The 15,082-nt window shown below is 52.0% G+C and overlaps 1 protein-coding gene across 1 annotated transcript; it reads right to left on the bottom strand.

Annotated features, from left to right (window-relative positions):
• Window positions 1-629: 629 nt before the first annotated feature.
• On the bottom strand, window positions 630-14,010 carry LOC123595687 (liprin-alpha-1-like). Its single transcript, XM_045473358.1, has 8 exons — window positions 13,843-14,010; window positions 7,890-7,991; window positions 7,508-7,618; window positions 6,726-6,863; window positions 5,059-5,205; window positions 3,368-3,502; window positions 1,674-1,811; window positions 630-824 (listed from the first exon to the last, which is right to left on the bottom strand). The coding sequence occupies exons 1-8, from the start codon at window positions 14,008-14,010 to the stop codon at window positions 630-632; spliced, it is 1,134 nt and encodes a 377-aa protein (XP_045329314.1).
• Window positions 14,011-15,082: the final 1,072 nt, after the last annotated feature.

A 15,082-nucleotide genomic window follows, 5' to 3' on the forward strand; every position in this document is an offset into this window, starting at 1 on the left:
ACAGAGATCCTATGATACTGCTTCCCTCCCGTTACACCTCAAGTGTATCCGTTATGATGGTGTAAGAGTCCAGCCTTAGACTCTTTCCAACCCAGATGAAAAGAGGGAAGGCAGGAGATGGAACAGGAGAAACTCTGTTTTCAGCTGGTTAAGTGCTTGACACAACTGCGCACTCCTAGCGGTCCGTCTGGACAAAAGAGGTAGAAATTAGCTCCCCAGACAAGAACCAGGCCGAAGGTTCCAGCACAGGGGTGGCAAACGAGGGCCTGCCGACCACATCCAGCCACCGCCGGGTCCTAGCAACAAAGGGTTATCGGCACACGGCCCCTCCCCTTAGTTATATACTGCCTATGGCTGGTTCTGTGCCCATCTTTGATTAGCATGAAGCTAGCTGACTCCTTACGTCTCAGTTAGTAAAAGCCTAAAATACTTCCTCTCGGGCTCTCCCCAGACCATACTCCTCTTCTAGACAGTGAGACGCACCTTCCCGCACACATACGTCGGGCAGGGACAGGACACTGGGAACTTAACGCAGACAGTGGCTAACAGCCTGCAGTTTTTCCGCGTGAAAGAATCATTTCTACTTTCTACAGTGGCTGTTAGCCTCTGCTCCACGCTGCTCCTCAGGATCACAACGTGAGCGTCTCCTCTGTGAGGACGGGGGCACTCAGCCGCTGTCTCTCATGTCCTACCTTATCTTCCACGGCAGCCATTCTCTCTTTCAGCTGACGCTTCAGACGCTGGTCCGAGTCGTCAAGGAGTTGGTCGATAGTGTCTGAGAGACGTTGATTAGTCTCGTCCTTCAGTTTTTCTCTCTGCCTTACCTGAAAGAGAAGACGCAGGCTTCAAGCCAAAGTGCGAACACCGGCTCAGGCGTGCGAATGACCAGCGGTGTGACCCACACGCACGCCGTCCTCGGCTGCCCCTTCCCACGGCACTCTTTGGCGTGCTTGTGCGTCACTGCCAGCACCGACCTAGCGGGGCACAGAAACGCAGGAACCTGCTTCCCAGGGGTCATCACTTAGCAGGTCCCTTTGTTTCTGGGAAACAAAACACGCATGGGCCCTCACGAATGTCCTCATTATTAGCTCTCAGATGGGCTCAGGAGGCAGATGCACATGCAGGAAAGAGCATATTCTTAAGGGGATCAGCTCATCTACACACGGGAGGAGGAATATTCCGGGGCGGAAACAGAAGCTCGGATCTGGCCTCAGGGGGAAAGAAATGAATCCATTGACAAAACCGAAAGATTAAAAAAAAAATCCACTTTGGGAAAGATTCAGTGGTGAGAAAGACTTTCACCTGTTTTTCGTGAAATTCACACATCTCCCGAACGTTTTGTAATGGAAACTTGTATTTACCTCAAGTAATTTCCGAACGTAACCGCAAGGTTCACGGGTCTGTGTTTTATAGAACTCTCATCGATCGTATGGTTTAAAACCTTGTTTCTACCGCATATCCTGAATTAACCCAAAACAGAAGCGGCGAGGACAGGCCGGCAGGATTCAGGGGCTCCTGCCGGACGGAGGGCCGTGGGGTACGGAGTACACATGTGCCCTGCAGTCGTGGGGCCCAGAGAAGAGGAAGAGCCCACAGGACACACCCGCAGGCTAGGCAATGGACAGTCCCTCCAGGCTCCGGCTTCCTCATCTCTAAGCCACACCTGCTGGCACCTCTTTCCTTGGGAGCAGGCAACAGAAAAGCGGCTGCTCCGCTCGGACACGTACCCCCTGCAGTTCTTGGTTCTTTTCCTCCAGCTGGGCCTCCATCTGGCGCAGCCTTTCCTCGATGTTGCCACGCCTCTGCTCGGCCTGTGGGCGACAGCGGGGTCAGAAGAGCTGGCTGCCCCACACCACACGCTGTGCCTACGCACGACATGCTGTGAGCGGCCTTCTGCCTGCCCACAGTCCCTACAGGCCTCATGCCTGCCAGTGGGAAGCAGTGGGCTTCCATGCTGGTGACCGGGGGTAGGCAATGGTCTCGTCCCCACCCCGGGTCCCGGATCCTTGGACGGTGCCTCGTCCCCCGGGAGACACCCCTGTCCACTCAGCACGGACAGGAGGAAGCAGCAAGCGGAAAGAGCAAACAGGCGTGCTGCCTTCCTAAGCTGGGAAGTTACTTCCAACAATTTAGCTTCCTCAGCAGCAGACTGTCCAAAGACAAAGGGTCGGGCTACACGGCTGACCAGGAACAGGAGACAGGACAGGCGAGAAAAGAAACGGAGACTTGACATGCAGATCACCAAGGAGGAGAGGCTCTGTTGGAGCCTGGGCCTGTGGGCGCCCAATGCCGCCTGCCCGACTTGATGGCAGCCTTGAGGGTCATTATCCCGTGACGACCCCACCCCCTTCCCACTGGGACCCTCACTGCACTCGAACCGGTGACACAGAAGCACCGACAGGCTCCCTGCTACAGGTTCCCTCAGCCCAGGTTCTGGAAGGATGGACTGGCTGCCCAGTCACGGGCTCCCTAGTCCTGTGTGCATCACTCGATGCCAGCACCGACCACATCATATCTGGAAACTCCCTCTTCAACTGCTGCCTTCCTCTGTGGGTGGTGAGGGCTGTGAGAACTGGGAGGGCAGGGACTGTGTCGGGCACGTTCCTCGACTCTATTTGTGGAACCTCCGAGGGAATTCCTTAAAGATTTATTTCTTACAGGGGTGTCTGGGTGGCGCAGTCAGTCGGGTTCTGACTCTTGGCTTCAGCTCAGGTCATGACCTCAAGGTTTGGGCGTTCGAGCCCTGTGTCAGGCTCGGTGCTGATAGCATGGAGCCTACATGGCATTCTATCTCCTTCTTTCTGCCCCTCCCCTGCTCATGTATGTGCCCATGCTCGCTCTCTCTGTCTGTCTCAAAATAAATGAACATTTAAGAATGTTTCACATAAAAACGATTCTGTTTAAAAGAGGATAGGATTTTCTCATTTCTCGGAAAAATTCTATGCTTTTTTTGTTTTTTTTTTCCTTCGGTAAGCTCTACACCCAACGGGGAGCTCAGACTCATGACCCTGAGATCAAGAGTCCCAAGCTCCACTGACTGAGCCAGCCAGGCACCCCTGTCCTTCTCTTACCCAAGGCTACTATCTTGAGCTTTGAGTCGCTGACTTAACTCTGAAAAGCAGTGAGTCTTGGATGCAACCAATGGCAAACAGCACACGTCGGACAAAACCGGAGGGAACAAAACTGGGGATGATGCCTGCCGTTTGAAAAGCATTCCAATCTCAGACAAAGGAGCACCGAAAACAGATCTCAGCCGGTTCGTGGAATTTGGCACGCCGACGTTACCGGTGAGAGATGAGATACAAGAACGGACCGCCATGAAAATGACATTCCCACCATGGGACCCAGAAGGAAACGGGGGCCCCACCTTGCAGAGGGTGGCCACCCTCTGGGCCGGCTCGGCTTCCACCTCGGGCAGCGACTTGGCCTTCCTCGGGGTCTGCTGCAGCTTCCGCTCCGCCACCTCCAGGCGCTCTTGCAACTGGCGGTTTTGAGCCTCAGTCTAGGAAATGAAGGCAAAGCATCAAAGCGTAGCAAGTCTTCTCTCCGTTTCCATTTTTAATAAATTGAAACAAAATCTAAATGCAGAGATCTACTGTTAGTTCTGACTGAAGCCAACAGGTTGGTAGGTGCTTCAGAGTAACCCTTTCCTTTCTGCAAGGAGTCACCCACTGCCTTGGTCCTCGTTTCACTACGCAAAACATGTCTTGCCCAACTCTTTGCTCTTCTTCAGTATCTTCAACAAAGTTCCCACACATTAAAGAAAACCCATCTTCTGGAGGAGCTTGCTCGTGCTTCCTGACCAGTTAAGGAGAGAAGGGTTCGGTCCTAACCCTTCGTAAACATATTTATACTGTGGTCCGAGGGCTCGCTACATAGGACATTCTGAGGTGGGCACATCAGCCAGCACAGAGCTTCTGAGAGCATGCCTGATGCCAGTTGAGTTCTTTTTGGAAGTGTACCATTATTCAACAAAAACACTCTCCCTCTTGACCAAAAACGTGGAAAACTTCAACGTGGAAAACTTAGACACGAGATTTTTTGTTAAAGGACTTTTAGGAAAGCCGAGGTGGCTCAGTCGGTTAAGCGTCCACCTTCGGCTCAGGTCATGATCTCATAGCTCATGGGGTCAACCCCGCCTCGTGCTCTGTGCTGACAGCTCAGAGCCTGGAGCCTGCTTTGGATTCTGTGTCTCCCTCTCTCCCTCTCTGGCCCTCCACTGCTCATGCTTGCTCGCTCTCTCTCTCTCACTCTGGCTCCCTCTCTCAAAAATACATAAGCATTAAAAATATATAAAGTCATTTTAAAAATCATGTACAAGGTGAGGTTTTTGCAAGGTTAACGTTTGTTCCCACAGACGCCTTCCATCTTCTGTGTGCATATAGCTCTGTGTGTATATACAGACCGCGTATCATGCTTTAAAACCCTCAGAAAATAAATCACATGCTGTACACGTAGTCTCTCGTGATCTGCCTTTTACACTCATGATTTGGAACATCTTATGTGCTCTCAAACAGCATTCCAGGTGTCATTTTAATGGCCTCCTAGTATTTCACTTTGATCATCATTTTGGGTCGACTGACACATTTGACAAACACACCAGGCAAACTCAGTCTGTTTCCAAGAAGCTGGATGTGGTTTTCCTGTTCAATGCCGGATGACCTGAGACAACCAAGGAAGAGACGTGCTGCTTCCCAAAACACAGGGTCTCACATCCTCACGCCAGACTGTGCTTCTGCACCTGCCATTCCCCCCGATCTCAGGTACTAACCAAAATGGCCAGCTGCCTACACATTCCCGGCCACTCCCTACTCCTTTGGAAACAGTGCTAACAGGCAACAGAGTAACGTGCATGTAAGACAAGACAAAGAAGGAATCAAGGAGGATAGCCCCATCACATGCTTCCATAAAAGTCGAAAGAATTAAACCCTGGACGTTGAGGTAACCCCGCTGGTCAACACAAGATTCTAAGATCCTAAAACCTTGACATTGACACTTGGTCCTTAACTTGACTTGTAATTAATAAAAGTGGAATGAAGTTCAACGAAAACCAACGACCTGTCGATGCAGAGAGTCCTTCTTTGCGATCTCGTTTTCAAGTTTATCCTTGAGGTCGTGCAGAGAGGTGGCTTCCTGCTGTGCCCTGAGGCAGCGCTTCTCAAGGGTAGTGATCCTCTCTTGCATGTCTTCCTTCTGGGCCGTGGCCTACAGCAGGTATTTCAGAGGGAAAACAGGGAAAGAATCAGCGTACGACACATTAACACACTCCAGACACAAAAACCGGGCGAAGTCCTCATTTTCCAAACAAACAGAAAAGTAGCATCCTCGGGGCACCTGGGTGGCTCAGCCGGTGTCGCTTTGTGAGTTGGCGCCCCGCGTCAGGCTCTGTGCCGACAGTGCGGAGGCTGCTCGGGATTCTGACCAGTTACCCAGGCTTATTCTTTCCCATGTGTTCAACGACAAACGGATAATAGAGTCTCCCGGAAGTCACAACCTCGGTTGCCTCCGGACACCGTTGAGCTTTGCACACAACAGCGACTTGCCTCTGGAGGCACACACCATGAGACAACCATCCTTTTTCCGGGGAAAAGGTGGATGAAATCTCATCCAATGACCACAAAGTTGAGGCAGCAGTGTTAACAAATGGAAGCCAAACTCCACCTTTCATATAAGTGGAAGTCATCTTCTATAGCTTAACCCTGTAACAACATTGTATCCCATGCTATCTGACACTGCAAATGGAACCAGGACGTCCTGCCCTGCGTTTCTTGTCCACCACCCGAAGGATTCCTCCTCCAGCCCTCCGTGTTTACTAAGCAATTTATGTCAGCAGGCTCAAGAGTGAAAGTGATGAGTCCTAAGAAATGATTTTCTGAATTCTCTGCATATTGAACTCTGCTGAGGGGTCTCTCCCCACCTTTGCCAAACAACAACTTCACTGAACGGGTTATATAATTTCTGCAAATACTTTTGTTTTAAATTCTGACACGACCTCACCCACACTAAGGTACTAAACACACTGCTCGTGCACGTACACCCTCGAGGGTCTGACAGGGTCTTCCCGAGGTGGCACTGCCGGGCTGGGGGTGGGGTGTGCGGGGACTGTCTGCAAAGGGCAGCTCGCAGTGACAGGAGGAGGCACAGAGAAACCATCCTACCCTTACTAGTTTCTGTGACAATGATCAGATTCCCATCGACGACCACACGTGCAGAAGCGGCCGCACTCCTCCATGACCTTACACCAGGACCAGCGGGCTGCCCCTCGCTCACTCTGACCGCCACGACCAGGAGCACGGAACCCCCGGGAGGAGGGCAGGGCGGCAGAGGCGGCCGTGACGGCCCCTCGGCAGAGCCGCCCTCGCACGGTCGTGCCCCCGGAAGCGACCTGGCAGCACCACGCTGGTTCCTACGTGCCGAGTGTGTTCCCAAAACGGACCGAGAGCACGGCATGGGCCGAGCTCAGGTGGCCCACACTCCACGCCCGAGGCCACTCCGCCGCCTGCCCGCCAGGCCTCTGCAGGGGAGAGCCCAGGGAGGACAGATGCCACCACGCAGACGGGGAGGCAGCCCGCCCAGGCCCCGGAGTCACGTCCCGTTCTGCTGCTACTTCTACCAAACTCCAAACGTTCAAAACCCGTGGGAGACGAAGGACACGCTGGGCAAGGCCGAACCAAACACCCCACGTTTGGCTCGACGACGGCGTGGCCACTTCAACTGACACTCACTTCACGGACATCTCTTTGTAATATGGTGTTCATTGCTTCCGAAAGGATGAGGTCTTTCCTGGAGACGTCCAGGTCCTCTTCCAGCTTGGCCACGAGAGTGCACAGGGTAGCCAGGAGCTCTTTCATCTGGCTCTGCACCTTTGAAACTCAGAAAGGGAAGCAACGTGTGAGGGCCCCCACTGCTAGTCTTCATATGTTGTTTTAAAAACAATGGATAAAAAGGAAACCCCCTCCAACCAAATCCTGGGATGAGGTCTGGAGCTGAACTCTGCGTGTGGCCCCTAATTCTTCTTCTACGAAACTACACCCCTCCAGTGCCACACGTAACTGCTCTCTTACCTGGAAAAACAAAGGGATTGAGTTTGTACACAGAGGTGTTTCGTTAGTCCTTACTATACAGTTACCCTAAGATCCCCTTCGCCTCAAATAACATGACAGAATGCTGGGAAGGGTTTTCACGGATGCTCCTGTTCACAAACTTGCCTGTTAACCGCTTTCAATTTTACATGGGAGACAAATCTTCCCCGAAAGAAATTACATTATGCAATTTGTACTAGCCAATCGATACACACAACATTGCCACCAACTACTGCTTTTTGACCATACAGACCTGTCTTCTTACAAGAATTCGAGAAGATGAAAAGGAAACTCCAGTCACACAAACACACAAAGTGTGCCCAGAACACACAGCATGTGCACAAATTGAGGACCGCCGTGGCTAGGCACACCGTTTCAGCCTCGGTCTTGTCCTTCTCCAATATGGAGTTGAGCACCTTGAGCACCTCCGCCTCACTGGACACGCCGGCCGGAGGCTTCGCCTGTCGCCGTATGACTGTTTTTTGAAGAGCTCTCTCGTGCCTGGAGACGAGCAACTCCAAATGTTCCAGCAGCAGCTGGCGGGAGAGGCAAAAGGAAAACCGTGTTTCAAGAACACCTTCAATTCCGGGCCTCAAGGTCACCAAATGCAAAACCAAGTCTGAATCCCTTCAATTCAGTTCCCAGGTAGGGAGCCACCCCCTCGAATGTGTTAAAATAGCCTTACTCCTCCTCACGGATCAAACAAGGTTTGAGAACAATAGGTCCCGGCCAACTCCACGGGGACACGTGGACAAGGGGAGCGAATGGTGTCCTGTGTTTAAAGACACTGGCAGTGCGCCTACTGACCCTGGTGTTGTTTCTCTCCGCCTTCAGGTTGGCGATCTCCTCCTCTCTCTGCACGAGCTGCTCCCTGCAGGTGTGGAGCTCTGCAGCGAGAGCTGCACACTCCTGGGGTCGGCGAGGGGACAAAAGTGGAGAGACACAGGGGGTCTTTACCAGAGCACACCAGGCCTCCGTGGCCCTCCAGAGTCCCAGCACCCACCACCCTCAAGTAGCATCACACACACCAGTCCCCTCCTCACCACCCACAGGAGTCCCGGGGATTTTCGGAGGGACCGACACTCAAGGGGACAGACATTTTCAGGTGCCTGGCAGGTCTAGGACTCAGGAACTCGGCTGACTCGGGAGCAACAGGCCGAGAAGCCTCCTGCCCGTCCCCGGCCTCTGGCCTCGTCTGGCAAGCAGGCTTGTGGAGCGGCAGTGGGGAAAGGCTGACGGTACTCAAAAGCTGCTGTCTTAGCCTGAACACCTGGCTCAATCAGACTCAACCATACCCAATGGACTTTTCACAAAGGATGGTAGGACTCTTGGCGAAAGGGCGAGTTTACGACTTCTTTCCTTAGTCAAGCAGGAAATCTTAGGGAGGAAGGGTTTCTGAGGAGAGTGATGCCAGGGCCCACCACCCCGCGTGGGGCTTCTCTCTCGCCAATACTGGGCGCCCGACCAGGACATGGCGTACAGGTGGGCTCCAAGGAGGTGGACGCACACTCTGCAGTCAGTCGAGCGCAGAGCCCGGTACAGGGCTCAATCCGTGAACCATGACATCATGACCTGAGCTGAAACCAAGAGTCAGACGCTTAACGCCCTGAGACACCCAGGCGCCCCAGAGCTTTTGTCTCTGTAGGACAAATGAGGGGATAAGGTTTACTTATCAACTGACATTCCAAAGAGAGAGTGGTTGATTTCAGCAATTCTAGAAAATCCAAGTACAAACTGGTGACATACTTCAAGTTCCTTCATAAATCAGCCCTTTCCAGCAACGGTTAATGACTTCACCAGGTCACGATGCCGTCCGAGTTCGACTGTCTGACTCAGAGCCTGAGCCTGTGATTCTGTGTCTTCTCTCTCTGTGTTCATGTGTTTTTGTTCCAATAAATACATTGGAAATTTTCTGGGAATGTTACCACAGAACTGACCACGTTCCTTGCAATCTGACTTGACAAGGTGAACCCACAGAAGCCTATCTGATCCTTGATGTAGGACTGTGCAGGCCCATTTCTATGTGGGGATTTTTGTTCCAATAAATACATTGGAAACTTTTCTGGAGATGTGTGACGTTTGGCAAGACTGGCAGATGAGCTGAGCAGCTACGAAGTATCAAAACTAGTAAGTAAAAGGGAGGCCAGGAGTGCATGAAATATACGCAGATAGTAGGCTATGAGAGCATTTCCTATCGGGAAAACATACACAAACCTACTCTCACAAGACAAAACGTATCATCTTGCACACAGAAACTGACCGTACCTACATGGTGCCATTTGCAGTCAAGAGAAAGGCAAACAAACGTGGAGACGCAGGATTAAGTCCTAACCGCATCACACGAGCTGTAGCAGACCCTGTCCTCTGGGGGAAGTGTGCACCACCTCCTGTTGCTATTGAGGTCCCCTCAAGTGTTGCACGAATCCACAAATCTGCTACTCGGCTCTTGGTAAGCACTTCCTTTCTCCAGTAAATCAAGCACCACAGGAAAAGTGATTTCTCAGGGTTCCTGCGTCATTTTCGCCGTGTTAAGGGCAATACCATGAACCTGAATTACAGCCTGGGACCCGTTTGAAGTGTCCCCAGGGATGCTGGACGTGCTCCCGCGATGCAGAGAAGACTCGTGGTATGACAAGAAAAGGCTGAATGGCCTGACATGTACCGAGGTCCACAGCTGCAGCTGCCAGCCGGCCAGCGTGAGGACCACGGAGGCACAAAGAAAGGGAAATTCTCGAAGCTCTCGTTGCAGCTACCCCAGCCCATGCAAAAACCTGGTGCTATTTGTGAGACATCTTTGTGTCTCGCGTGGAAGATGTGGCATCTCTGTGGATGTAGGACTGCTGTGAGACGGGCACACCTGCAGACTCAACTCAAACTGCAAGACAAGTGAAGACCTGACATCACGACGTAAGGCAGAAGGAAGGGAAGGATCGAAAACTGGCACATTTCACTGCAGGCACAGGATAGCTTGGTGCTTTTAGAAAGGGGTTTGGCTTTTAAAATGGTCCAGACGATAGGAGAAGCAGCTTCTACCACGAAGAGGAAGCACACGGTTTCCCAGACGCCCCAGAGAAGATTGCAGAGAAGAAGGAACTACCATCCACCGCATGTCGACCTCTCCAACACAAAAAGTGAAAGCCCAAGAAAATCAGTTGAGGAGACCATGGCTGCCTGCACAGGTTTTTCGTGCAGAAGGAGGTGCCCCGTCGGGGGGAAAATGCCACAAACGACATTTATTCACGAGAAAGACAAGTGAGCACCAAGATGTTGGGTGGGAAGGGGTGAAGCAGCTACCGACTGAGCGGATACAGGCGGGGGTGTGATCAGGGCGGCTGGCCCTGTGCAGGAAGCTCACCCCAGGGTCCTGAAGGCAACAAGTCCCAGTGGCCAGTGGTCTGGCTGCACAGCCAGAGCCCTTGCCCCGGACCAGTTCCATCCCGGCTCTGTCCCTCAACTCAGGAAGCACGCTGAAAGCAAGGGACTGTCCTCCAAAGTTCTTCTGACATCGGACAAAGTCCTGGCCACCCAGAACCCCACGGGTCACCACCAATCGTGTCTTGGCGGCTCACTCGCTCCGGAGCGCAGCGGGTCTCAGTCAGCCTGCGGACCAGGGGCCACGAGGATCTGTGAGGCTCATGACACAGGCACTTTACAAGAAGGACAGTCAATGCTACCAAAGAGAACCGCCACAGAGGGAACATTATGAAAGTCAGGAAGATGCCAAGGGACGTTACAAAACACTCTGGGAAAACCATCAAGCCCAACACAATCAAGAAATCCCTGCTAGAGATGACTGTCCATACGACGTGCGTGATTTCCAGGACCTATGACACAGCCAATCAGGAAACTCATGAATGAGACTGTGCATATGGCAAAAAGAAAAAGAAAAAGAGTTGGGGGATGCAGGGATTCAAAAGGCGTATCCTACAGAAGGTCACGCGCACAGAGAAAAGCCCAGAGGAGGTCACAGAAGAAGACAGCACAGAGAGGAGATCTGGCGAAGCAGACGGAGGGCGAGGAAGGCGGCATGGAAGTGTCATCGCTGGAAAGCACGCTGCCACCAGGAGTGATCCGGCAGAGTCTCGGCTCCTTTCCCACATGGACCCTTCCACGACAAGGGCGCTGGGACTAAAGCCAGCCAGCCGTCTACGGAAACATTGGCCAGGAACAGAAAGGCCCTTCTGGAAAGCTGCACAGACAGTGCCCGCCTCCACCCCCATACCGCCGGGCCCCAAGGCCCAAGCCTGCCCCAGCTAGCGGGTCCCCCCCACCCCATGCAGGTCTGCATATCAGCACATTTGTGAGGACCCACCCCCACTTTCCAGACAGCAAATCCTCACCAAGGTGCTCAGTGAACCACTTCGCCTGCCATGCACACGTCTGTGCGTGAAAATCGAGGGAGCATGCAGCCAGGCCGCCCGGGGCGCATGTGTGTCACCACCACCTAAGCGTTCATCAGGAGGAACATCGTGTGCGAGAACTGTGTGCACTCGGACAGCCTATCCTCACACGGGCATAAGGGCAGTAAGATCTGACAGAAAACGAATAACGTGTTGTTCCATAACCTGGCTTTCCAAACATGACATTTCCTTCTGGCAGGCCTCTCTCTGTCCCCGCCCAGAGAAGATGCCTCTCAGCCTACTATCACAGGCTGTCTTTGTAATGTAACAATGTGTCCAGGCTGTATTAGGAATAGGGCTGTAAAACTGCAGGCTAGCAAAGCTTTGTAACCATTCATTCCCCCGTGTATCTCCTAGGCCATGACGAAGCAATCGTACTGATTACACCAGGCCATCATGAAGCATTCACCCTTCACTGGTAACGCATGAATTGTGACATCCGTGAATACACAGGAATCTTTCCAATTCCTCCCATTCCGGACGCATAGTGCTAATGATACACGTAACAACAGCGTAGTGTGTCACCTGAGCCAGCACTGATGTGGGTTCTGATAGACAATTCATTCTAGAAACAAACGGAGAATACACTTAGGGATCAATACAGCGCAGAGCTGTGCACCTATTTCCCTGTGACGTAAAACTGTTTCTCTCGATTACTTGACTCGAAGAATAGAGTATATAACACATACAAGACACAGGTGCTAATGCACTGTTTTTGTTTCTACTCAGGTTACTGGACAACAGGAGAGTTTGAACAGTTAAGTGTTCTGGGGACCAAACGTTATACACGGATTTTCAATCGTGGGCAGGGTGGAACCCCGAACACCAAGTTGTTCCACGGTCAGCTCTACTCATCCTTGGGGAAGAACGAAGCAAGCACGACCTTTGTGAACAACAGAAAAGAGTAAACTAGAAATAGATTTTCTGTTTTAATTTTTTAATGTCATTCTTTATTTCTTAGAGACGGAGAGCAGCAGGGGACGGGCAGAGTGAGAGGGAGACAAGGAATTGAAAGCAGACTCCAGGCTCTGGGCTGTCAGCTCAGAGCCCGTCTCGGGGGTTACCTCGCCAAGAAAAAGTTCATGACGGGGCCAAAGTCAGCCGCTTAACTGACTGAGCAACCTAGGAGCAGAAAAGGAGAAGTTTAGACGGTCCTCGTACACAAGGCATACGTGTTTCCCCAAAGGAGTCAGTGACCAAGTTGCTCGGCAACACCCGGCACTAAGGGCCAGCAGGCAGGACACAGATTCAGAAAGAAAGGCCGTCTTCTCAGAGAGCGAGGCGTATTGTACACGGATGGGGCAGGACGCCAGCATCTCTGCACAGCAGGAAGCGCCCCCCGCCCCACAGCCAAGCTGCTGCGAGGTGAGTGGGGCCGGCGCAGGAGAGACCGCAGGACTCGGGCCCTCCCCGAGTCCACCCAAGTGATGACAGGGTACAGATCTCCAGAGACCTCACAGATGGCTTCTGAGACAGGCAAGCTCCACGCCACAGGACCCACGGACCAGCAGGGAGAGGGAAGAGCAGGAAAGAGGCAAAGCCATCTCCCTGGCTTCTGACCACCGGACCAGGGAGCAAGCTGCTCTGTTCCCAGGAGGAGGCACAGGTGTGGGGAGGAGGGTGGTGGCCCGTGTGGAGCTCAAGAGCCCACAGTCCGCCCAGATGGAGCTTCACTACGAGGTGCTTGGAGAGGCGTCCGGGAGACAGAGTGGGGTGCATGAACACAGGGCAGCCGAACCTCCCAAGGAAAACCGCCTCCCCGAGTCTGACCCACGCCGACCCATGGGACAAAACGGCCATCCTGCGGCCGCACTGTGCACACGTTCCTCCTATTCCACCGAACCACACACTCCCATGCCCTTCTATTGCTCTCCGTAAAACCACATACGTCTCTGGGCGAGGTAACTGCAGCACATAGCGTTCAGCACCTAGTACAGTGCCTGCCACGCTCTCCAGAACAGGTGAATGCTTTAGTGTACGCCTTGTACCCACACACGTAAATATTACACACGCTGCTTTTACACATTACGTAGTTCTGTAAAGGGTATAAAGACGCACACTGTCCTGTGCTTTATGTGATGGGTGATGTGAGGGGCTTGTACCTGTTGCCTAAAGCACGAATCTTAGAGCTCAACCCACACGTTAGAAGGAGCCACTCTACCCAATGACGTCCACACAGCATCCATTCTTGTCTCCTCCCCCAACCCACTATCCACACAGAACCAGCACCAGCTTTCAAAAAATTCAACAACATCATGCTGGTCCTTCCCCCTGAGGACACAACGACCCCAGGCCCTTATCTGAAAACCCAACTCCTTACGGGGTAGGTTCTGTCCCAACACCAGCTGCCAGTGCCTCACCTGGCTCCGCTTCCGCTTCCATCGCTCACAACAAAGCCAAGCTCCTCCTTGACCCCGGCCTTTGGCCTCGGAGTCAGACTGCTGGGAGAGTGCTCGGTCAGCCTCAGCTCCCGAGCGACCTCTCCGGAAAAGGCCTTTCCGGAAGCACAGTGCGCAAGTAAGCGACATTTCCTCCCAACCCCTTCACTCGTCCAGATACACTCTTCTCAGATGTGCCTCCACCACCGTCTCCGAGGAGCACAGCAGCCAGAGCCTGGCGACCACAATGGTGCAGAGTCACAAAAGGGCTCAACAAGGGTGGGTGGTTGTGTCTCTGCAGATGATTCGGGTGCACCAACACAGAAGCCCTTTTTGGGGGGGCTACACTGTACACATACAGACATCATAAGGACTCTAAACCCGTATCTTTCTATAATAACACTGAATGTAAATGGACCAAATGCACCAACCAAAAGACACAGGGTATCAGAATGGATAAAAAACCAAGACCCATCTATGTGCTGTCTACAAGAGACTCATTTTAGCCCTGAGGACACCTTTAGATTGAGAGTGAGGGGATGGAGAACTATTTATCATGCTACTGGAAGCCAAAAGAAAGCTGGAGTATCCATACTTATATCAGACAAACTAGACTTTCAATCAAAGGCTGTAACAAGAGATGAAGAAGGGCATTTTATAATAATTACAGGGCCTATCCATCAGGAAGAGCTAACAATTATAAATGTCTATGCGCCGAATACAGGAGCCCCCAAATATAGAAAACAATTCCTCATAAACATGAGCAACCTTATTGATAAGAATGTGGTCATTGCAGGGGACTTTAACACTCCACTTACAGAAATGGATAGATCATCTAGACACACGGTCAATAAAGAAACAAGGGCCCTGAACGATACATTGGATCAGATGGACTTGACACATCTATTTAGAACTCTGCATCCCAAAGCAACAGAATATACTTTCTTCTCGAGTGCACATGGAACTTTCTCCAAGATACGTCATATACTGGGTCACAAAACAGCCCTTCATAAGTATACAAGAATTGAAATTGTACCATGCATGCTGTCAGACCACAAGGCTATGAAGCTTGAAATGAACCACAGGAAAAAGTCTGGAAAACCTCCCAAAGCATGGAGGTTAAAGAACACCCTACTAAAGAATGAGTGGGTCGACCAGGCAATTGGAGAAGAAATTGACAAATATACGGAAACAAACGAAAAAGAAAATACAACAATCCAAA

This window comes from Leopardus geoffroyi, assembly GCF_018350155.1.
Source record: "Leopardus geoffroyi isolate Oge1 chromosome D3 unlocalized genomic scaffold, O.geoffroyi_Oge1_pat1.0 chrD3_random_Un_scaffold_48, whole genome shotgun sequence".
In the NCBI taxonomy this organism is placed as follows: domain Eukaryota; kingdom Metazoa; phylum Chordata; class Mammalia; order Carnivora; family Felidae; genus Leopardus; species Leopardus geoffroyi.